Raw genomic sequence first — 23,776 nt, forward strand, 5'->3', positions numbered from 1 at the left:
ACATTCGACCGGCCGCTTCCAGCTTTGTGAACGGCAGTTCCAACGGCTGGTCAGTATAGACTACCATTTTGCGGGCCAGAAAGTAGGGGCGGAGTTTCTTGCTTGCCAAAAACAAAGCTAAGCCAAAATTTTGTACTGTGGGATACCTTACTTCCGCAATCTGCAGGACATGACTCACAAAGTAGACTAGCATCTGAACCCCTTCCCTTTCTGTAAGGAGAACTGCACTCAGCGAGTGTTCGGACACTGCTAGATAAATGTATAGGACCTCTCCTTGGAAAGGACTAACGAGGTGGGGTAGAGTATGCAAATGATCTTTCAATTTGAGAAGGGTCGCCTCTGCCTCATCCGACCATTTGAACTTGGTTTTCTTCTTGATTTTTCTAAAAAAGTAATGGCATTTATCTCCGGCCCTGGATAGGAACCTGCCTAATGCGGCCAAACAGCCTGTTAACCGTTGAACCTCTTTGACTGTCTTTGGAGAACTCATATCTATCACCGCATGTACTTTGTCTGGGTTAGCTTCAATTCCTCATTCATCAATAAAGAATCCCAGAAATTTTCCAGAAGTTACCCCAAAAACACATTTCTTGGGATTTAACCTCATATTGTAAGCACGGATTGTTTCAAATGTTTCCCTCGGATCGGCCATATGTGCCGCCCGAATTGTACTCTTTACGATCATGTCATCAATGTAGGCCTCAATATTTCTGCCAAGTTGTTTACTAAATATAGTGTTAATGAGACGCTGGAACGTGGCCGGGGCTTTTTTCAATCCAAACGGCATTGCCTTGTAGCAATATAACCCTTGTTTAGTGACAAATGACGTTTTCTCCTGGTCATCTGGACAAAGAGGTATCTGATGAACACCAGAGTACGCATCCATGAAACTCATCATGGCGTTCCCAGGCGTGGAATCAACGAGCCGGTCAATCTTTGTCAATGAAAAAATGTCTTTGGGACATGCTTTGTTTAGATTGGTGTAGTCGACACACATTCTCCAAGTGTCGTTAGGTTTAGGGAAGAGAACCACATTCGCTACCCAATCCGGGTACTGGCTTGGCCGCACGAAGTTTGCATCCATAAGTTTCTTTACTTCTGTTGCAGCCGCCTGATTTCTTACCTCCCTATGATTTCTTTTCTTCTGACGGACTGGTCTAACATTTGGGTCCACATTTAGCTTATGAAAAGCCACGGTCGGGTCAATGCCCGGCATTTCCTCTATAGTAAATGCAAATATATCCTCATATTCTCTCAATAAATGGACCAATTCTGCCGCCAACGGGTCGTCAGGAGGGATTCCAATAGGTACAACCCGATCTGGCTTTTCCAAATTTAACACAATATCATAATGAGCCCCAACAGGCTCGGGGCGACGCCCCTCCATGTGAGCTGAGGCTATGGTTAGATTTTCCTTCACAAACTGGTGCCGCCACACATTCTTTTGTTACCTATCACATCTTTCGTGGCCTCACCTGATCCCCAGGCGTCTGGATTCAAGGTAGTTAAATAGCAATCTCGAGCTTGCTGTTGATCACCATGGATAGTACTGACGCTACCATCATCACAAACAAATTTTAGAATCATTAAGTGAGTAACTATGACAGATTTTCCCCTGTTTAGAGTGGGAAGCCCAAGAATCACATTGTATGTAGTCAAGTCTTTGACTATGAGGAAAAGGACGTCCATCTTCCGGAACTCTTTCTTACTTCCCATCCGTAGTGGGAGGGAGATAATACCTACAGGATGAGTGACACTTCCCCCAAAGCCGATAATTGGATAGTGAATATTTTCTATCTTTGCAGGGTCATGCTGCAGCCGGTTTAAACATTCAAAATTGATGATGTCGGACGAGCTCCCCGTATCGACCAAAATTTGCCTAACCCTCAAGTTGGCAATTTTCAATTCAAGTACCATCGGGTCATCATGTGGAGTTGCTATTTTCCCCGGTTGGCCTCATCGATCTATACTTTAGGGAACGGGTCTATATTTGCTTTTCCAGACAACATTACTTGCCCCAGCCGCTTGGCATAATCTTTTTAACCCCTCATGGTGGGACCCCCAACAGCTAACCCTCCGGATATAACTGCCACACATTCAGGATCGGTTATGTTACCATCGTCCTCAGGCGGAGGCAGCTTGTTCTTCTTGTAGAACTGCTTACCTGAGCCTCCTGTATTCTTGCTAGTATAGTTCTTTAAAAAAAACTTGGTGGCAAGGCCGTCTAAATCTCTCTTCAAACTCTTAAATTCCTTTGTATCATGCCCGATGTCATTGTGGAAGTGACAGTATAATTTAAGATCCCTGCTTTCCGGCGGAGATTTCATTGGAAAAGGCCGATCTATCTCAAACTTGGACCCGACATCCATAAAAATGGTGTATAAGTCTAGATTATATTCAAAACATTCCCGATCATAGGTCCTTGCCCTCTTCTGCCCTGCAGCCGCTGGGACCCTGTCAGGTTCTTTTGAGATGGCCCACGTCCCATTTGGACGGGAAGTCTTTTTCTCAAATTTTTCCTTCTTCGCAGCTAGTTCAGCAGTATCACTTCCTCGGGGGTCCTTTGGGACTCTACAGATTTCAGTTGCATGGATAAATGCTTCAGCCTCATCCAATACTTCCGCCATAGTCCGCACACTCTTTTTTACCAGATAAAACTTGAAAGAACCCTTTTTCAGCCCCCGAATAAAGTTGTCAAATGCCACACCATCCGGTAGATCTGGGATTTACCCGGCTTCTAAATTCAATCTCTTTACATAGCTCCTCAATGATTCGTCCTTTCCTTACTGAATCCGACTCAGATGCATACTGGTCTTCTTTTCTTCTTTGTAAGCCATGAACCGAGTGGAAAATAATAGCTCAAGCTCGGAGAAGGAACAGATAGTCCTGCGCAGGAAGTCTCTCGAACCATTTAGACGCCACACCCTTCAACGTACCTGGGAAATACTTACACCAAGTAGACTCAGTCGCCCCCTGAACATACATATATGCCTGTAAGCTAGAAGATGCATATATGGATCGGTCGTCCCATCATAGGCATCGATGTTTGGTGGTTTGATCTAGGGCTCTTTAGGTGCCCTCGTGATGTTGTCAGCAAAGGGAGTGGAGTGGCCGATAGCCAAGTGAGCCACTCCTTCTTGAATGTGATACACATGATCTTGGTACTGTGAGGGCGGCTGACGCCGGGATGAATCTGTTAGGTTATGATACATATGACATTACATAGATCATGCGGAAACAACCATTAACCCAGGAAACATATTATTTACACATAATCATTTAGCATAGTTTAGATGCATACTCTTTGTTGCGTGCCTTCCCTAGCTGCGCCCGAACCGAACAAGAACAAGTCTTTTAGGACTCCAAGTGTCGTCCCTCCGTAGAAAGTCCACAGCACGTCCGGATCCGCCTTAAGATTGACCAACTAGAATCGCCCTTAAGGTACTCAGAAAATTCGGCACTTTTGGGGCAAGATGGGTGTTTGAATTTTCTCTCAAAAAAAACTCACTTTTGAATACTTTGAAACTTGTGTATAAATTATGACCCCTAGGCCTTTATTTATAGAGTTATGGAAAAGGAATCGTAATCCTAGTAGGATGCGAATTAATTGGAATTAGAATTCTACATGAATTCTACTTAATCAATTTATCCAATAGGAATAGACATTTAATCATACACTGACTCTTGCAGATTCAGGAATCTCGCATGAGCTCAAACTCACACACACACGGCAGCCACAAGGGCTGCCCACGCATGCGAGCAGCAGCCCACGCAGCGCGGCCCACGCATGCGTGGCCTTGTGCGCGCTGGGCTGTGGCGTGCGTGCTTGCTGGGCGATGGCCTGGCTTCGTGCTGGGCCTTCGTCCGGCAGGCCTCGTCCGATGCTAATTCGTACGATACGCTTCCGATTAAAATTCCATTTCCGGAATCTATTTCCGATACGAACAATATTCAATATTTCCGATTCCGGAATTAATTTCCGTTTCGAACAAATATTTAATATTTCCGTTTCCGGAATTATTTTCCGATTCCGGTAATATTTCCGATTCTGACAATATTTCCGTTTCCGGCAATATTTCCGATTCTGGTAATATTTCCATTTCCAACAATATTTTCCGATACGTACCATGTTTCCGTTTCCGGCAACATCTACGACTTGGATAATATTCATATTTCCGATACGATCCATATTTCCGTTTCCGGCAATATCATCGTTTCCGGAGTATTCATTTCTTGCCTGTGACGATCTTAGCTCCCACTGAAACCAAGATCCGTCGGTTCCGAATATTCATAGATGGAGTATTTAATGCCATTAAATACTTGATCCGTTTACGTACTATTTGTGTGACCCTACGGGTTCAGTCAAGAGTAAGCTGTGGATTAATATCATTAATTCCACTTGAACTGAAGCGGCCTCTAGCTAGGCATTCAGCTCACTTGATCTCACTGAATTATTAACTTGTTAATTAATACTGAACCGCATTTATTAGACTTAACATAGAATGCATACTTGGACCAAGGGCATTATTTCCTTCAGTCTCCCACTTGTCCTTAGGGACAAGTGTGCATTTCCTAATTCCTTTGTCGCTCGATGCTTGCTCTTGAACATAAGGTAAGAGTTGTCATCCTTATTATGTCCAGAGGTGTTCCTCGGTTTCAGAGTTCAACTGATCAAATAAACAGATAATCATAGCCTATGATTCATCCGAGCACGGCCATGCATTTCACAGTTTCTAGCTCTCCGAGTGGCCTTGTACAACTTTTAAGCATCTCATCCCGATTTATGGGAGGACAATCCCAATCTTGCGATCTTGAGATTAGACTTCGTTTGATAGGTGATTACCTGAGCGTTGCCTTTATAGCCTCCTTTTACGGTGCGACGGTTGGTCAACGTCAAAGCAACCAGTTCTCAAACAAGTAATCTCAAATCACTCAGGTATTGAGGATTTAGTGTCTAATAATTTAATGAAATTTACTTATGACAGACTTTCATCTCTTACAGTAAAGTTTCATAGGTCTTGTCCGATACTAGTCTTCCCAAAGTAAGTATCTATGCAAATGATTATGACATTGCCATGTCAACATAGTTCAAGAAACAGAACTACTAGTCATCTTGCATTCTAATCGTCTAACGTTTTCTATGCGTCCAATTTTATAGAAAACTCCGACTAGGGACCATTTTCAACCTTTGACATTCAAGTTCACTTGATAGACATTTCTTAGTCACAGGACTGGTCCTGACAGTCTATCTTGAATATATCGTCAAGTTGAAGGGACTCATCATTTAATAAACCACAAATTAAATGGAAAAATGAATTCCTTTCATTTATTGTGAATGATTAACCAATAATGTTTTACAAAGATTTAAACTCTAAAACTTTAAAACATTAAACAGAGACATCAAAGCCATTCTCCAATATGCTTGATTCCCATAGCTGCAGTGTGCGAGTTGTGCTTCGCTTGCGGCAGAGGTTTAGTTAATGGATCTGATATGTTGTCATCAGTTCCAATTTTGCTTATCTCGACTTCTTTTCTTTCAACGAACTCTCGTAGAAGGTGAAATCTACGAAGTACATGCTTGACTCTCTGGTGGTGTCTAGGCTCTTTTGCCTGTGCAATAGCTCCGTTATTATCACAATACAGGGCTATTGGTCCTTTAATGGAGGGGACTACACCAAGTTCTCCTATGAACTTCCTTAGCCATATAGCTTCCTTTGCTGCTTCATGTGCAGCAATGTACTCCGCTTCAGTTGTAGAATCCGCAATGGTGCTTTGCTTAGCACTTTTCCAGCTTACTGCTCCTCCGTTGAGGCAGAAGACAAACCCAGACTGTGATCTGAAATCATCTTTGTCGGTTTGGAAACTTGCGTCCGTATAGCCTTTAACAATTAATTCATCATCTCCACCATAGACCAGGAAGTCATCTTTGTGCCTTTTCAGGTACTTCAGAATATTCTTGGCAGCAGTCCAATGCGCCTCTCCTGGGTCTGACTGGTATCTGCTCGTAGCACTGAGTGCGTACGCAACATCCGGGCGTGTACATATCATAGCATACATTATTGAACCAATCAATGATGCATATGGAATCCCATTCATTCGTCTACGCTCATCAAGTGTTTTTGGGCACTGAGTCTTGCTTAGAGTCATTCCATGAGACATGGGTAGGTAGCCTCGCTTGGAGTCCGCCATCTTGAACCTATCAAGCACCTTATTGATATAAGTGCTTTGACTAAGTCCAATCATCTTTTTAGATCTATCTCTGTAAATCTTGATGCCCAATATGTACTGTGCTTCTCCTAGATCCTTCATCGAAAAACATTTCCCAAGCCAAATCTTGACAGAGTTCAACATAGGAATGTCATTTCCGATAAGCAATATGTCGTCGACATATAATACTAGGAAAGCAATTTTGCTCCCACTGACCTTCTTGTATACACAAGATTCGTCCGCGTTCTTGATGAAACCAAAGTCACTGACTGCTTCATCAAAACGTATATTCCAGCTCCTGGATGCCTGTTTCAATCCGTAGATTGACTTCTTTAGCTTGCATACCTTTTTAGCATTCTTTGGATCCTCAAAACCTTCAGGCTGTGTCATAAACACAGTTTCTGTTAAAACGCCGTTTAAGAAAGCAGTTTTGACATCCATCTGCCATATTTCGTAATCGTAATATGCAGCGATTGCTAACATTATTCGAATAGACTTTAGCATTGCAACTGGTGAAAAGGTTTCATCGTAATCCACACCGTGGACTTGCCTGTAACCTTTCGCAACCAATCTAGCTTTGAAAACTTCAAGTTTCCCATCCTTGTCCTTTTTCAGTTTGAAAACCCATTTGCTTCCAATGGCTTGGTAGCCATCTGGCAAATCGACCAAATCCCATACTTGGTTTTCAGACATGGAGTCTAATTCAGATTGCATGGCTTCTTGCCATTGCTTGGAGCTAGGGCTCGTCATAGCTTGCTTGTAAGTCGCAGGTTCATCACTTTCAAGTAATAGAACGTCATAGCTCTCGTTCGTCAAAATACCTAAGTACCTTTCCGGTTGAGATCTATATCTTTGCGATCTACGCGGGGTAACATTTCTAGATTGACCATGATTCTCACCAGATTCTTCTAAAGATCTCTGAGTTTCATCCTGAATGTCATCTTGAGCATTCTCTAGAGTTTGTTGTTCGACTCGAATTTCTTCGAGGTCTACTTTTCTCCCACTTGTCATTTTGGAAATGTGATCCTTCTCCAAAAAGACACCATCTCGAGCAACAAACACTTTGTTCTCAGATGTATTGTAGAAGTAATACCCCTTTGTTTCCTTTGGATAGCCCACAAGGATACATTTGTCAGATTTTGGATGAAGTTTGTCTGAAATTAATCGTTTGACGTATACTTCACATCCCCAAATCTTAAGAAAAGACACATTTGGAGGCTTTCCAAACCATAATTCGTATGGAGTCTTTTCGACAGCTTTAGACGGAGCTCTATTTATAGTGAGTGCAGCTGTATTTAGTGCATGTCCCCAAAATTCTAATGGAAGTTCGGCCTGACCCATCATTGACCTGACCATGTCTAGCAAGGTTCTGTTCCTCCGTTCTGACACACCGTTCCATTGTGGTGTTCCAGGAGGAGTCAATTCTGATAGAATTCCACATTCTTTCAGATGGTCATCAAATTCATAGCTCAGATATTCACCGCCTCTATCAGACCGCAGTGCCTTGATATTCTTGCCTAATTGATTCTCTACTTCACTCTGAAATTCCTTGAATTTGTCAAAGGATTCAGACTTATGCTTCATTAGGTAGACATAACCATACCTACTGAAGTCATCAGTGAAAGTGATAAAGTAGCTGAAACCACCTCTAGCATTTGTACTCATTGGTCCACATACATCTGTATGGATTAAACCCAATAGTTCATTTGCTCTTTCTCCAACTTTAGAGAAAGGTTGCTTTGTCATTTTGCCAAGTAAACATGATTCGCATTTACCATAATCCTCTAAGTCAAATGATTCTAGAATTCCTTCCCTTTGAAGTCTTTCTAAGCGTTTCAAGTTTATATGGCCTAATCGACAATGCCACAGATAGGTGAGATCTGAATCATCCTTTTTGGCCTTTTTGGTATTTATGTTATATACTTGTTTGTCGTGATCTAATAAATAAAGTCCATTGACTAATCTAGCAGATCCATAAAACATCTCTTTAAAATAAAACGAACAACTATTGTCTTTTATTATAAAGGAAAATCCCTTAGCATCTAAGCAAGAAACTGAAATGATGTTTTTAGTAAGACTTGGAACATGGAAACATTCTTCCAGTTCCAAAACTAGCCCGGAGGGCAACGACAAATAGTAAGTTCCTACGGCTAATGCAGCAATCCGTGCTCCATTTCCCACTCGTAGGTCGACTTCACCCTTGCTTAACTTTCTACTTCTTCTTAGTCCCTGTGGATTGGAACATAAGTGTGAGCCACAACCTGTATCTAATACCCAAGAAGTTGAATTAGCAAGTATACAGTCTATAACGAAAATACCTGAAGATGGAACGACTGTTCCGTTCTTCTGATCTTCCTTTAGCTTTGGACATTCTCTTTTGTAATGGCCTATTCCATCACAATAAAGACAGCTTGATGTGGACTTGTCCTGCTTTGATTTAGCATTGCCCTTGGACTTTCCACCTTTCTTGAATGGTCTCTTTCTAGCCTTGAGTAAATCTTTGGCTTCACAGTCCAGTACTATTTCAGCCTTTCTGACAAGGTGAATAAATTCTGCAACTGTTTCTTCTCTTGGTTCACTTAGGTATTGTTGCTTGAAGCGACCAAACCCACTGTGTAGTGAATTGAGCAAGACAGAGACTGCCATCCTTTTGCTTATTGGTGTTCCTAGTAGACTTAGGCGATCAAAATATGAACACATAAGATCCACATGGAACCTCAGTGGGACGCCTACCCTCTGTTTAGTGCGAAGGAGCTGAACATGTGTTTCCTGGACCTCCATCCTATAACACCTGTTGGGAGAACTAACCTTTAGCCCAGACATTGATTCAATCAACTCATGGACGTTCAGGTCCCTGTCCTCCGTACTTCCACGACAGATATCCCTCAGATTCTTGATGAGCGTAAAAGGTTCATAAGCTACAAACCTTCTAGCCCAATCATCAGGGATATTGTTCAGCATGAGACTCATAACCTTTTTGAGATCCGCATCCCAGGCGTAAAATCTCTCAGGGGTCATGTCTCTGGCATAGTAGCTTGGCATGGGATGTGATAGTACATACTCAAGTCCATTGAGTTTGACTATTTCAACTAGCTTAGCTTCCCATTCAAGAAAATTTGTCAGGTTCAGCTTGACCATAAGCTCAGAACCCATGATGATGTTTTGATTGTTGTTTGCCATATTAAAACTACAATTGAAAAGAATAAACAAATAAATAACCATTCACAGTTTCTCTTAATAAACTTAAATTCTAGCATACATGCATAATTCAATGTTTATTAAGCATTTTATTCAAGTTATGTGTTCCGGCAGGTGTGAATAAAATGATTCCAAGATCCTAAAATCATTGAAGAACTAAGCACAGTTTGTCGACTTAATCCTAGAACATCTTAGGTAAGCAAAAGCCTTTTGCTAATAGTTTAGAAACTATTCTTGGTTGATAGGTACGTCTAAGAACTTATTAGGTAAACCTATCGAATTTGCCACGACATAAAAGGACTCCTTACTTATATCGTTGAGTTTCACCAAAACTAACATGTACTCACAATTTATTTGTGTACCTTGCCCCTTTAGGACCAATAAGTAACACCTCGCTGAGCGAAAACTATTACTAGATTGATGTAAAGGATATCCAAGCAAGTGTATATTTTGGCATGGCACCTTTTAACTCAATTTTTAAGTTTGGAACTTAAGGCTCTTACTATGTTGGTTAGATTTTAAGTGAACTAAAATCCTTAATCATGCAACATAATCAAGCTTTTGATCTCATGCATTTTAAGACATATTTAAAGCAATAAATAACTTAAAACATGCATAAGATATTTGTGATCTAGTATGGCCCGACTTCATCTTGAAGCTTTGACTTCAAAGTCCGTCTTGAAAATCTCCGTGGGAGGCACCATTTTCTTCAAATAGGATAAGTTATAACTAATTACAACTATTTGATGGTACGCAGACCATATTTGAATTGAAAAACAACTTTGGTACTTTAGACCAATTACATTCAAATTAATGGTACGCAGACCATATTTTCTATCCTATTTGGGCCATACTAGTCACTTCATAACCTGCAAAACAGTACATATACAATATATACCATTCACCCATTCATTATCATGAATGGCCCACATAGCTGGTTAGTTAAACACATTATGCATCACGTAAACATTTGCAGCAATTAATCAAGGGCACCAATAATCTACCAATTATTCAGTCCTTATTAATTCTAATCGAGTTGTTTTAACCTTAAGGATTTGTAGACCTAATCAAGAGTTTATGACTAAAAGCACTCCCACTCAAACCAATAAATTCATATGCTTTACTAATTTTAAACATAAAATTGTATTTCTAGTCTAACCGGAAACATACAAATTTAATTAAAATTTAAAGCTCATATAAATTTATAATTGAATCCAAAAATTTAATTTTAATTTCAGTCACATTTAAATTAATTTATGATTTTAATTTTAGTAAAATAATTAGAATAAATGCCATTTATTATAATTATAATATTCAAAATTAAAATCCAAGAAATTAATTCAAATTATTAATTTTAAAATCAATTAAAAATTACGTGAACTGAAATTTTCAAATTAAACATTCAAAACGATCTAATCGTAACGCAAACACCCTACGCGTTGCACGCCCATGGGCTGTACGCACACAGCCATTGCTGGCCATGTGCGCGCAGCCCATGCGCTCGTTGCATAGCTGCTGCTGTCCCATACGCAAGCCTCCGCACAGCGCCCACCGCACGCGAGCTATCGCTCGCAGCGCGCGCGCGTTACCGCGCTCGCTGGTGCGCGAGATCGCTCGCTGGTGCGCGCGAGCCATCGCTCGCTGGGGCGCTGCATCGCTCGCTGGCGCGCGAGATCGCGCGCTGGCGCGCGAGATTTCTCGCTGGTGCGCGCGAGCCATCGCTCGCTGGGGCGCTGCATCGCTCGCTGGCGCGCGAGATCGCGCGCTGGCGCGCGAGATCGCTCGCTGGTGCGCGCGAGTGATGCTGGGCGCAGCGCTCGTGGCACGCGAGCTTGCGCTCGCTGCGCACGAGGCTGCGCGCTGTTGTGCGAGGCAGCGCGCGCTGTGGCGCAGCTCGCTTGCTGCCCACACGCGACTGCCTTGGCTCGCCCCTCGCCCATGCCCATCCGTTCATTGCTCGTGGCACACGACACAAGGCAGGGCTGCTGCCTTGTGCTCGTGCACTACGCCCTTGCTCATTGCATTCGTGCCGCACGGGCAACGAGCTCCCTTGCTCGTCGTCGCATGCCCGCATTATACAACACCCCTTAAGGGTAACACGAAGCGTCCATTGCTTCGTGCGTGCAAGTTATTTGAACGAATCGCATAAAATTTAAAATTTATATTTAAAATTAATGACAAATTAATAAATAATATTAATTTCATAATTTTAGGGCGAAAAATCGAAAATTTATTATCCAATTGATTTCCGATTGATATGGATTCAAGTCTAGGTCATAAAAATTTAAAATTTATCGTAAATTTACAATTTTTATGGTGGTTTTTAATCATAGGTTTCTAATTAAATTACAATTAATTATGAAAATCAAATTAATTCTAAATTATTCTAATTTTCAACAAATTAATCATAATTACAAATTAGATTGCATAATTAACAAGACTAGGCATTCAAACTTGTTAAACATATGCAATAGGTCAATCAAAAATTCAAGATTTATCAACAAGAATCGCAAACATTTAATTTAACATCTTAAATTTACGAAATTTTGCATTCGAAAAACTAAAACCTTCGAAAAGTCATAGTTAGGCTTCGAATTTGAGAATTCTGGGTTCGGCAGAAAATTACTATTTTTGTCAAAATTTTAGAATGCCTTTTACATGCGGAATTGACACAAAAATCACTCAATTCGGATGAGTAATGAAGAAACTGCCGAAAAACTGCGTACGTATAATTAAATAAACGCAATTTGCAACTAATTAACAATTACGAAAATTAATCACCCCTTTTAATTCTTGCAAATTTGTAATATTTAACCATGTTCATGCAATTTAGATTATGAAAATAATAAGGGGCTCGTGATACCACTGTTAGGTTATGATACATATGACATTACATAGATCATGCGGAAACAACCATTAACCCAGGAAACATATTATTTACACATAATCATTTAGCATAGTTTAGATGCATACTCTTTGTTGCGTGCCTTCCCTAGCTGCGCCCGAACCGAACAAGAACAAGTCTTTTAGGACTCCAAGTGTCGTCCCTCCGTAGAAAGTCCACAGCACGTCCGGATCCGCCTTAAGATTGACCAACTAGAATCGCCCTTAAGGTACTCAGAAAATTCGGCACTTTTGGGGCAAGATGGGTGTTTGAATTTTCTCTCAAAAAAAACTCACTTTTGAATACTTTGAAACTTGTGTATAAATTATGACCCCTAGGCCTTTATTTATAGAGTTATGGAAAAGGAATCGTAATCCTAGTAGGATGCGAATTAATTGGAATTAGAATTCTACATGAATTCTACTTAATCAATTTATCCAATAGGAATAGACATTTAATCATACACTGACTCTTGCAGATTCAGGAATCTCGCATGAGCTCAAACTCACACACACACGGCAGCCACAAGGGCTGCCCACGCATGCGAGCAGCAGCCCACGCAGCGCGGCCCACGCATGCGTGGCCTTGTGCGCGCTGGGCTGTGGCGTGCGTGCTTGCTGGGCGATGGCCTGGCTTCGTGCTGGGCCTTCGTCCGGCAGGCCTCGTCCGATGCTAATTCGTACGATACGCTTCCGATTAAAATTCCATTTCCGGAATCTATTTCCGATACGAACAATATTCAATATTTCCGATTCCGGAATTAATTTCCGTTTCGAACAAATATTTAATATTTCCGTTTCCGGAATTATTTTCCGATTCCGGTAATATTTCCGATTCTGACAATATTTCCGTTTCCGGCAATATTTCCGATTCTGGTAATATTTCCATTTCCAACAATATTTTCCGATACGTACCATGTTTCCGTTTCCGGCAACATCTACGACTTGGATAATATTCATATTTCCGATACGATCCATATTTCCGTTTCCGGCAATATCATCGTTTCCGGAGTATTCATTTCTTGCCTGTGACGATCTTAGCTCCCACTGAAACCAAGATCCGTCGGTTCCGAATATTCATAGATGGAGTATTTAATGCCATTAAATACTTGATCCGTTTACGTACTATTTGTGTGACCCTACGGGTTTAGTCAAGAGTAAGCTGTGGATTAATATCATTAATTCCACTTGAACTGAAGCGGCCTCTAGCTAGGCATTCAGCTCACTTGATCTCACTGAATTATTAACTTGTTAATTAATACTGAACCGCATTTATTAGACTTAACATAGAATGCATACTTGGACCAAGGGCATTATTTCCTTCAGAATCAGGACGCCGAGTACGCAGACTCGGACAAATGATTCGTGGACGAGCTTTACTTTGATGAGTGTAAGTTGGGAGAGGGAAATACTTATCTTGCATAACTGGAGTAGATCCTGTATTAGAGAGCTTAGATTCAAAATCGGGAACCAGCTCGGCCTGGGTCAACTCACGTCCTCGAGACGTTTCTCCAATATGCTGCTGAGGCATTCTGCGCGGTAAATGAGCTAGAACCGGAGAAGCTTGATTCCACGGTAACCGGCACCTTGCATCTTCTTCAGCCTGCCTAGTCCACACGTTTGAGGGACGCAGAGAAAGTGATGGTCTGATCTCTGCCGCCCGTTCCCTGGCATTGGTTGCACTTGTATTGTAAATCAACATACTCTTTCGTACCTTCGTATTAATCGTCTTGCCTATTTTGACCTGAAAGCCGGCCAAGAGACTCCGCATAGTTCCTACAGAGACAGGCTGGTCTGGGTTCTCATCTAGCACAGTGTCTGCACTTGGATCCAAGTGTCCTCCAGGAGGTGGTTGGTTTGTCTGTCGTCTTCTTCGCTAGACACCTCCAACTCAGGGGGTTGACGAGGAGTGTGTCCTGCAGCAAAGGTCCGGGCGGCATCGATCGTGACCCTTTGAGCGGGTGTCTACTGATTCTCATACGACATTTCCCGTTCTCGAGGTGGTCATTCCTCTTGAACCGGGCGTGCCACTTCACTCTCAGGTCGTTGATCTTCCATGTTACTGTACCTCCCCACAAACGGCGTGTAATCCCCTGTAAATTATAAACGTTATTTATATATTTTAACGTATAGTTAATTATATTTAAATAGAATTTACGAATTTTAGAAATAAAAATATAATTAATGGATATTTGTTTTTATACGTTCTAAATATTTCAACGATTTATGAAAATAAAAAATTTAGAATTTTATGTTGAAAAGAATTTGAATTACGAAAACACGTTCGAAATTGGAAAGCAATCCTAATCGGTTTTAGATTCAAATTCTAAAACTAAATCCTACTCCTAGCCCAATTGGGTGAAGCCCAAAATAATAAACCCAAAACTCTTTACTCCCTTCTCTTTCAATTTCACGTAAAAAGAAAAATAAAAACAACAAACCCTTCTCTGCTCAAATTTCACGTGAATTGCTCCCTCAAACTCTCCTCCTTCCCTTTCGATGTTGCTTCCCTTGCTGCTTCTGCCCAGCCGCCGCCACCAACCACCGGCAACCTCCGTCGTCCCTGTCCACCTTACCGCCGGTAACTTCCTTTCTCCTCCCTTCTCTCTTTCGTTCTTCTTCTTCTCTCTTTGTTTTGTTTCTTGCTCTCCCCTTAACCTCTGTTTGTGTGTTCGACCAGCAGCCACCAAAGATCGCCACCTACGCCTAGCCACGCACCACCGTGTGCGACTCGGTCGCCAGCCCTCCTCCGTCGGGTATCTCTTTTTCCCTTTCGTTTTCTTGCTCTCTCTCGTTCTCCTTTCTCGGTTGTATCCTTGTTCCTCTCTCACTCGTTTCTGTTTGTTGCGGCAACCACACTCAACCACCTGTGCGCCGCCGTGCCCCACCTCGCCGTCGTTCCACCGCTGCCGCGCCTATGCTCCGTCGGCTAGCATCTCCTTGAATCTTTATTTGGTCGATTTCTTAAACCCTAAGTTAATTAAATGTTTTAATTATATTTTATGAATTTAATTTATGTTTTGATTGAATTAAATTTGTGATTTTTATGATTTATTTACGAATTTCATATTTAATGTTTGCATAATTGAATTATTAATTTTCAGATTTCATAAATTGATTAAAACGAGAATTTGAATTAATTAAAGCGGAAATTGTAAGTTTTTAATGGTTTTAAATCATGGTAGAATGATTAGGAATGATTAAAACTATTATTTTTATACTCTAAGCATGATAATTTGGTGTTGGGGAAGTTTTAAACAAGTTTATATTGCTGGAAATTTAAAGTATGATGCTTTGAAGAGTTTTCAACGAATTTCAATAATTAATTCAATAATTATTATGCTAGGAAATCAAATATCCAAGTGTTGATATTGGGGAAGGTTCTAAATATGTTTAAGATGTATTTAGAATCCTTTATTGTTGTTGTGAATGATTAGAAGTTGATTGGGAATCTTTGATGGTTGTTAGGTGGAGAATTCTTTGTAGGCGACTTTCGAAAGTGCTAAAGTGACCTATCAATTTGTTTACACAAGGTACGTACATACCAGTGTGTTTGTGGATGTGTGCTATTATTGATACCATGTTTAATATGTCTATGAACTGGGTTGTATTGAAATTTACATGTTTAATGTCGTTGGATGAACATGTTGAACATAGAGTTTATTATGAGAACTATAACATGTTAGCATGGATGATTGATGCAAGCATGTCAGTTGGGAACATTATATTATTTTATAAATATTGGTTTAGATCGATTGATCGTTGTTCCCTTTTAGCATTTCACTACTTTATGAGGACCGATGACCTTGTTTAGTAAGTTGATACTTTACACCTACATAAAGGTGGTTAACCATTATTAAAGGAAGGATTGAATTAATTGGAATAAATTCTTGATTGACAGCTTTGTGATCACTTATTTAATTCCAAGATAAAAACAATTGTGAATACTTGTTGAATGTATGATTTTATGTGATTGATGAGTCATAACAAAGTATTAATTGGTAAATCATGTAAAATGAAACTGAGTAGCAATAGCTTTAAACTGTGCACGTCTGAAGTGACGGACAATCAGGAGTTGGGGTCTTGGGTCGCCTATGGCTTTTTCTAGGGCCGGATTGATCACCGGTTCTATGTTATTCAAAAGTTCCTCGATACAAAAGCCCCGTACCTCGTCTTCCTTAGTGAAGGCTTCTAGTAGAAAACTCGGTCCATTGACTATTTCAAATAAAATAATATTAATGTTATAAAAGTCTAGTCCAGCCTAGTCTAGTCTAGTCAAGTGTGGTCTTCAAATTAATATGTTTTGTTTGCCCTTACTTATGTTTTATTAGTATCATGTTAGGATTGTTTGTTTAATAGAATCATGTTAGGATTATTAATTTAGTATGTAGTACTCAACTTTGCTGATTACGTGCTTTGTTTGTGTGTGTTGATCATGGCTATGCCTTATTGATCCTGTGATGACCCATTTTGGTGAACAGTCTCTAAGGATCAATAAGCGTTTTTCATCTACATGTTTGAAGATGATGCATCATTGACATCGGGATTAGAGAGCTTGTATTTAGTTTTGATTTTCTAAGTTGACTTGGGTTTGTTAAATTAAACTTTAAACTTGTCGTACTAGCTACATCACTTTATTTTCGTTGATTGTTTTGGATTTTACTATGTAATTGATTATTTATAAACGTAAAGTTAGTTTTATGTTTTCCGCTGCAAAATTCTGAATAAGCCGTTATGTTTTCACACGGGCGATAATACTTTGATGATTCTCTATAGTTATATTTATAAAAAGAGTTATTCTAGAAAAGGGAGAATTTTCGAGGTGTTACACGGCGCCAAATGTTGTGGGGTTTTTCCGATCAGCTGGTGACAAGGAGGTTTCCGGTCCGACACGGCACGATCTCAGCTCCGACCTGCAAAACAAGAATATTCCTCTCGGAATATTCCCTCCGATGCCTAAGTAAGTAAATATATTTAGAGAGAGAAGGCAGAGCATATAATATTTTGTGGTGGTTGTGAATTGAATTCCCTTGTACTTGGGAGTTGGGACCTTATATAGTACTAGGTTTCCAAGGAATTACCTAGAATTCTCCCCATATGATTGGTTGAGCTTGGAGGGGAGGACATGTGTCCTTCTCTTTGTGCAGTCATATTGATGAGATGACATAATGGGCTTCTTGTGCCTTTGTCCAAAGTAAGAGAGTCCAAAAGACTTATTTCAATCATGTTGATGTTATTTGGGGGAGCATTGGTCCGCGTGCAGGGCGTTGATTGAGACACGTTGCCTCCCTTTTTGGTCTATAGTCCACGGGGGACAACTTACAAGACAAAATAAGTGCCACGTGTCGCCATCTTATTGGTACAAGCTGGCATAGTAATTTTGGCTACAACACCTACGATGTCCCAAAGAGCCGGTACATGCCTCTCAAAGTGCAACGGTCTTACTTCCAAGACTAAGGCCCTGTTTAGTTCACCTTATTTCAGGACCTTATTACTTATTTCAGATTTAATCAGATCAGATCAGAAAAAATAAGTTCAGATCAGATCAGATCAGGAAAATAAGCTCAGATCAGATCAGATTATTATTATTATTATTATTATTATTATTATTATTATTATTATTATTATTATTATTATTATTATTATTATTATTATTATTGTTGTTGTTGTTGTTGTTGTTGTGGGATCTTTACGGTGCTGACGTGGCACGCGTTCCTCGGATGTATCAAGTATGACCTGGCACGAACTTCTGGCAACCTGCAAAACAAGAATATTCCCGTAGGAATATTCCCTTTGATGCTTAAGTAAGTATAAGCTAGAGAGATAAGTAATTTGTAGAGAGAAGGCATAGCAAAGATAGTTTTTGGTTGGTGGGAATGAATTGATCGCCCCTTTTACCTAGGGATCTGCACTATTCATAGTGCTAGGGTTTCTTGGGAACTGGTCCTGCATGATTGGATGCTATGCAAGATCAGGACACGTGTCCTGCTAAGTTTTGGGGCTTGGTTTAGACCTGGTGGGCCTCTTAAGCGTTTGGGCCTTTCTTTTTGGGAAATAGCGGAATGGGGCTCCTCCTGAGCAAGTGGGTCCCATGACCCACTGATGGGTCTTGTGAAGGAAATAATGCTCTTGGTCCAAGTATGCATATAATGTTAAGTCTAATAAATGCGGTTCAGTATTAATTAACAAGTTAATAATTCAGTGAGATCAAGTGAGATGAATGCCTAGCTAGAGGCCGCTTCAGTTCAAGTGGAATTAATTATATTAATCCACAGCTTACTCTTGACTGAACCCGTAGGGTCACAAAAATAGTACGTAAACGGATCAAGTACTTAATGGAATTAAATACTCCATCTATGGATATTCGGAATCGACGGATCTTGGTTTCAGTGGGAGTTGAGATCGTCAAAGGCAAGAAATGAATACTCCGGAAACGATGATATTGCCGGAAACGGAAATATGGATCGTATCGGAAATATAAATATTATCCAAGTCGTAGATGTTGCCGGAAACGGAAACATGGTACGTATCGGAAAATATTATTGGAAATGGAAATATTGCCGGAATCGGAAATATTACCGGAAACGGAAATATTGTCAGAATCGGAAATATTATCGAAATCGGAAAATAATTCCGGAAACGGAAATATTAAATATTTGTTCGAAACGGAAATTTATTCTGGAATCGGAAATACTAAATATTGTTCGTATCGGAAATAAATTCCGGAATCGGGAATTTAATCGGAAGCGTATCGTACGAATTAGCATCGGACGAGGCCTGCCAGACGAAGGCCCAGCACGAAGCCGGGCCATCGCCTAGCAAGCCACACGCACCACACGCAACAGCCGAGCCACGCCAGGCCCAGCGCAAAGGCCAGGCCCAGCAGCGGCCTCGGCACGCGGGGCTGCGGGATGGGCTTCGTCGAGAAGGGCTGGTGCTGTGCGTGGGCCGCAAGGCCTGCGTACGCTACTAGCGTATCACTCGAAGTGTGTTACTCGAATCCTAAGGTTACCGGGATTCGTCATATGATTAAATCCTAATCCTAATAAAGATAGAATTTGTTTAATAGAGTTTTAATAAGATTCTAATTAAATAAATTAGTATCCTAATAGGATTCCAAGTCCTTTTTCATAACTCTATAAATAGGTTCCTAGGGTCACATATTTACATCGAGGATTTCAAGTATTCAAACAATAAAAAGCTAATATTTTTAAGTAGAAAAATCAGCCATATTCTTGCCCTATTAGCCGAAAATATATAGTACCATAAGGGAGATTCTAGTTGATCAATCTTAAGGGGGATCCGGACGTGTTGTGGACTATCTACGGGCGCAGCTAGGGAGGGCACGCAACAAAGTGTATGCATCTAAACTATGCTAAATGATTATGTGTAAATAATATGCTTTCCTGACTTTATGGTTTTTCCGCATGATTTATGTTTTGTCATATGAATCATAACCTAACAGTGGTATCACGAGCCTCTTATTATTTTCATAATCTAAATTGCATGAACATGGTTAAATTTTACAAATTTGCAAGGAATTAAAAGGGGTGATTAATTTTCGTAATTGTTAATTAATTGCAAATTCGAAGCCTAACTATGACTTTTCGGAGGTTTTAGTTTTTCGAACGCAAAAGTTTGTAAATTTAAGATGTTAAATTAAGTATTTGCGATTTTTGTTGATAAATCTTGAGTTTTTGATTGACCTACTGTATATGTTTAACAATTATGAATGCCTAGACTTGTTCATTATACAACCTAATTCGTAATTATGATTAATTTATTGAAATTCGAATAATTTAGAATTGATTTGTTTTTCATAATTAATTAATAATTTAATTAGGTATCCATGATTAAAATCCACCATAAAAATTGTTAATTTATGTTTAATTTTTAATTTTTATGACCTAGATTTGAATCCATGTTAATCGGAAATTAATTGATTAATAAATTTTCGATTTTTCGCCCTAAAATTATGAAATTAATATGATTTATTAATTTGTCATTAATTTTGAATCAAAAATTTTAAATTTTTATATAACACGCCCATAAATCTTCCACGCACAAAGAAATGGACGCTACGTGTTACCCTTAAAGGGTGTTGTATGGTGCGGGCATGCGACGACGAGCAAGGGAGCTCGTCGCCCATGCGGTACAATGCACCGAGCAAGGGCCATGGCACACGAGCACAAGGCAGCACGCTGCCCTTGTGTCGAGTGTTGTGCGCACAATGGGTGAGCAGGCAAGGGCGATGGGCCAAGGCGCAAGCCTACGAGCAGACGCGTGTGGGCAGCAAGCGTGCTGCGCCACAGCGCGCGCTGTCGCGCCCAGCGAAGCAAACAGACGCGAAGCAAGCAGGCGCGACGAGTGAGCGGGCTGTGCAGCGTGGCCTGTGCTTGCTGCGTTGCGTGTGGCCTGCTTGCGTGGTGCTGTACGATCGGTCGAGGGGCGTTAAGCCTCGTGCACTTGACGGGGCTTGGGCGCAAGCCCAAGTGCTCGTCGTGTTACGATTGAGTCGTTTAGAATTTTAATTTGAAATTTTCAGTTCGGAAATAATTTTAATTAATTTTAAAATTAATAATTTAAATTGTTTTCTCGGATTTTAATTTTGAATATTATAATTATTATAAATTTTTATTTATACTAATTATTTTCCTAAAATTAAACCTTGAATTAATTTAAATTCATTTAATTCAACTAAAAAATAAATTAAATAAAATGGATTCAATTATATTTTTATATGAGCTTTAAATTTTAATTAAATTTGTATGTTTCCGGTTAGACTAGAAATACATTTTTATGTTTAAAATTAGTAACGCATATGAATTTATTGGTTTAAGTGGGAGCAATTTTAGTCATAAACTCTTGATTAGGTCTACAAATCCTTTAAGGTTAAACAACTTGATTGGAATTAATAAGGACTGAATAATTGGTAGATTATTGGTGCCCTTAATTAATTGCTGCAAATATTTATGTGATGCATAACGTGTTTTACTAACCAGCTATGTGGGCCATTCATGATAATGAATGGGTGAATGGTATATATTGTATATGTATTGTTTTGCAGGTTATGAAGTGACTAGTATGGCACAAATAGGATAGAAAATATGGTCTGCGTACCATTAATTTAATGTAATTGGTCTAAAGCACCAAATTTGTTTTTCAATTCAAATATCGTCTATGTACCATCAAATAGTTGTAATTAGTTTAATTATAGCTTATCCTATTTGAAGAAAATGGCGCCTCCCACGGTGAAATTCAAGACGGAGTTTCCAATCCATTTTCAAGACGGAATTTGAAGTTGAAGCTTCAAGATGAAGTCGGGCCATACTAGATCACAATTATCTTATGCATGCTTTAAGTTATTTATTGCTTTTAAATATGTCTTAAATATGCATGAGATTGTGGCTTGATTATGTTGCACGATTAAGGATTTTAGTTCACTTAAAATCTAACCAACATAGTAAGAGCCTTAAGTTCCAAACTTAAAAATTGAGTTAAAAGGTGCCATGCCAAAATAACACTTACTTGGATATCCTTTACATCGATCTTAGTAATAGGTTTCCGCCATAGCGAGGTGTTACTTATCGATACTAAAGGGGTAAGGTACACAAATAATTGTGAGTACATGTTAGTTTTGGTGAAAAACAACGATATAAGTAAGGAGTCCTTTTATGTCGTGGCAAAATCGATAGGTTTATCTAATAAGTTCTTAGACGTACCTATCAACCAAGAGTAGTTTCTAGACTATAAGCAAAAGGCTTTTGCTTACCTAAAATGTTTTAGAATTGAGTCAAAATACATAATGTGCTTAATTCTTCAATGGTTTTAGGGTCTTGGAATCATTTTATTCACATCTGCCGGAACAATAAAATCGAATAAAATGCTAATAACTTGTTTAAATTGCGTGATTGCTTTAATTTTCAAGTTATTACTCATGATAAATGTTTAGACTTTGCATGATTCAATGTATGTTTTAATTATTGTTTATAATTAAATATCTTGCACTGCAATAAATCCTTTTAGAAAGGTAACAGTAAATTTCCTCGATTGGTAGTGAATCTAAGAACGATTCACGGAAATGAGAGATGTGAGCAATTTAAAATGTACGTTTCTTTTAGCGACTTTTATGGTTGTTTTCGAGTATCAAAGTCGAATGGCAAACCGATTGGTGCTTGTGAATTCAAAATACAATGTAGTATTGAGATCATAAAGCATTGAGTTTAAACGCTCAGCCTTACCAATGGTTAACAATCTAATATCTTTGTCCATTTAATTCTCGAATGAGTCTAGCCCCTAGACATTCGAATAGATCGATGCTTAGAGAACTTTAGAAGCTTCTGGTAAGATCATCTAGTTGAAACAGAATATTCAACATAAAATGGTAAGAACCTTGTTGGAGTGACATTGGACATGTCTAACAAAGTATAAAAGTCAACACTAGAGAATTCAATTCTTAAGGCTATTGGAAAGGGTACAAGAAATAGGAAAACAAAGGAACAAATGAAAGGAATTTACAATTCCGTTTCTACCTATAAGTTTATGTTTAAAGAGAAGTGACCTAGCAATCAAACTTCCTTGGTATCATATACCGCTTCTTACTTCGGTAATAACTCAAACAATGGAAGCTAGGCTACACTAATGGCCTACAAGTGGGAAATGAAGCATGGCAATGCTACATTAGTTGTAGGGTCATCTAGTTTGTTTTAAGTCCTTTCAAAGGCTGGAACTTAATGGTTATTTTGTTCCATAATCAGCATACCTAAATTTCTGTTTTCAAACACAGAAAGACTCACATTCAAGAAAAATAAAAACAATGTTTGTTTGTTTATTTGAATGAAATGGTCAATTACGGGTTGAGTCAATATCCTTGATTAAAACAAACAACCCTTTAACAATAAGAACTTTACTAGGTTCAAATCAACCTCTTGATTTGAGTTCCACTAATCTTTGGCATTGTTTCTTAGACCATATGAACAAGTTAACATTCAAAAGCTCTATTTTGATGGACTTTTGAAAGTTCATTGATTTCTAGATCAATTTAAGACAACTAGTCTTACTTGTTGAAAGTAACAAAAGATATGAACTATTGTTAGAACGCCTAGACAATAGAGTTCAAAGCTAAAGAAAGGTTTTATGACTTTATTATTTCACACAAATTGAGTGAATATAGGTTTATTTACTCAATGTGATATAAGTTTGAATCTGTTTGGCTAGTTCAAAGATTCAGAAGCATAAATCCCACTTGGTAAGAAACCATAAAGATCTAGGATAGATCATGTTAATGATTGCTTGAGACCAAAAATGATCATCAATGATTGTGTGTTGTAATTTCACAATCTAGCTCCATGAGATATGGCATATCTAAGTGGAATGATCGAAGTCAATTAGTACTTGATTCGATCAATAATGAATCATAAAGACTTTTCCTATAATTTCTAAAACAACATGCTCAACTACCACCAAACTAAACCAAATTCGTCAAAGC

General features: G+C 39.3%; 1 protein-coding gene across 1 annotated transcript; it reads right to left on the bottom strand.

Moving 5' to 3' along the window:
• Positions 1 to 1,416: 1,416 nt before the first annotated feature.
• On the bottom strand, positions 1,417 to 1,917 carry LOC130463223 (uncharacterized). Its single transcript, XM_056832295.1, has one exon. The coding sequence runs from the start codon at positions 1,915 to 1,917 to the stop codon at positions 1,417 to 1,419; it is 501 nt and encodes a 166-aa protein (XP_056688273.1).
• Positions 1,918 to 23,776: the final 21,859 nt, after the last annotated feature.

The sequence above is a fragment of the Spinacia oleracea genome, chromosome 6 (assembly GCF_020520425.1).
Source record: "Spinacia oleracea cultivar Varoflay chromosome 6, BTI_SOV_V1, whole genome shotgun sequence".
Classification (NCBI taxonomy): domain Eukaryota; kingdom Viridiplantae; phylum Streptophyta; class Magnoliopsida; order Caryophyllales; family Amaranthaceae; genus Spinacia; species Spinacia oleracea.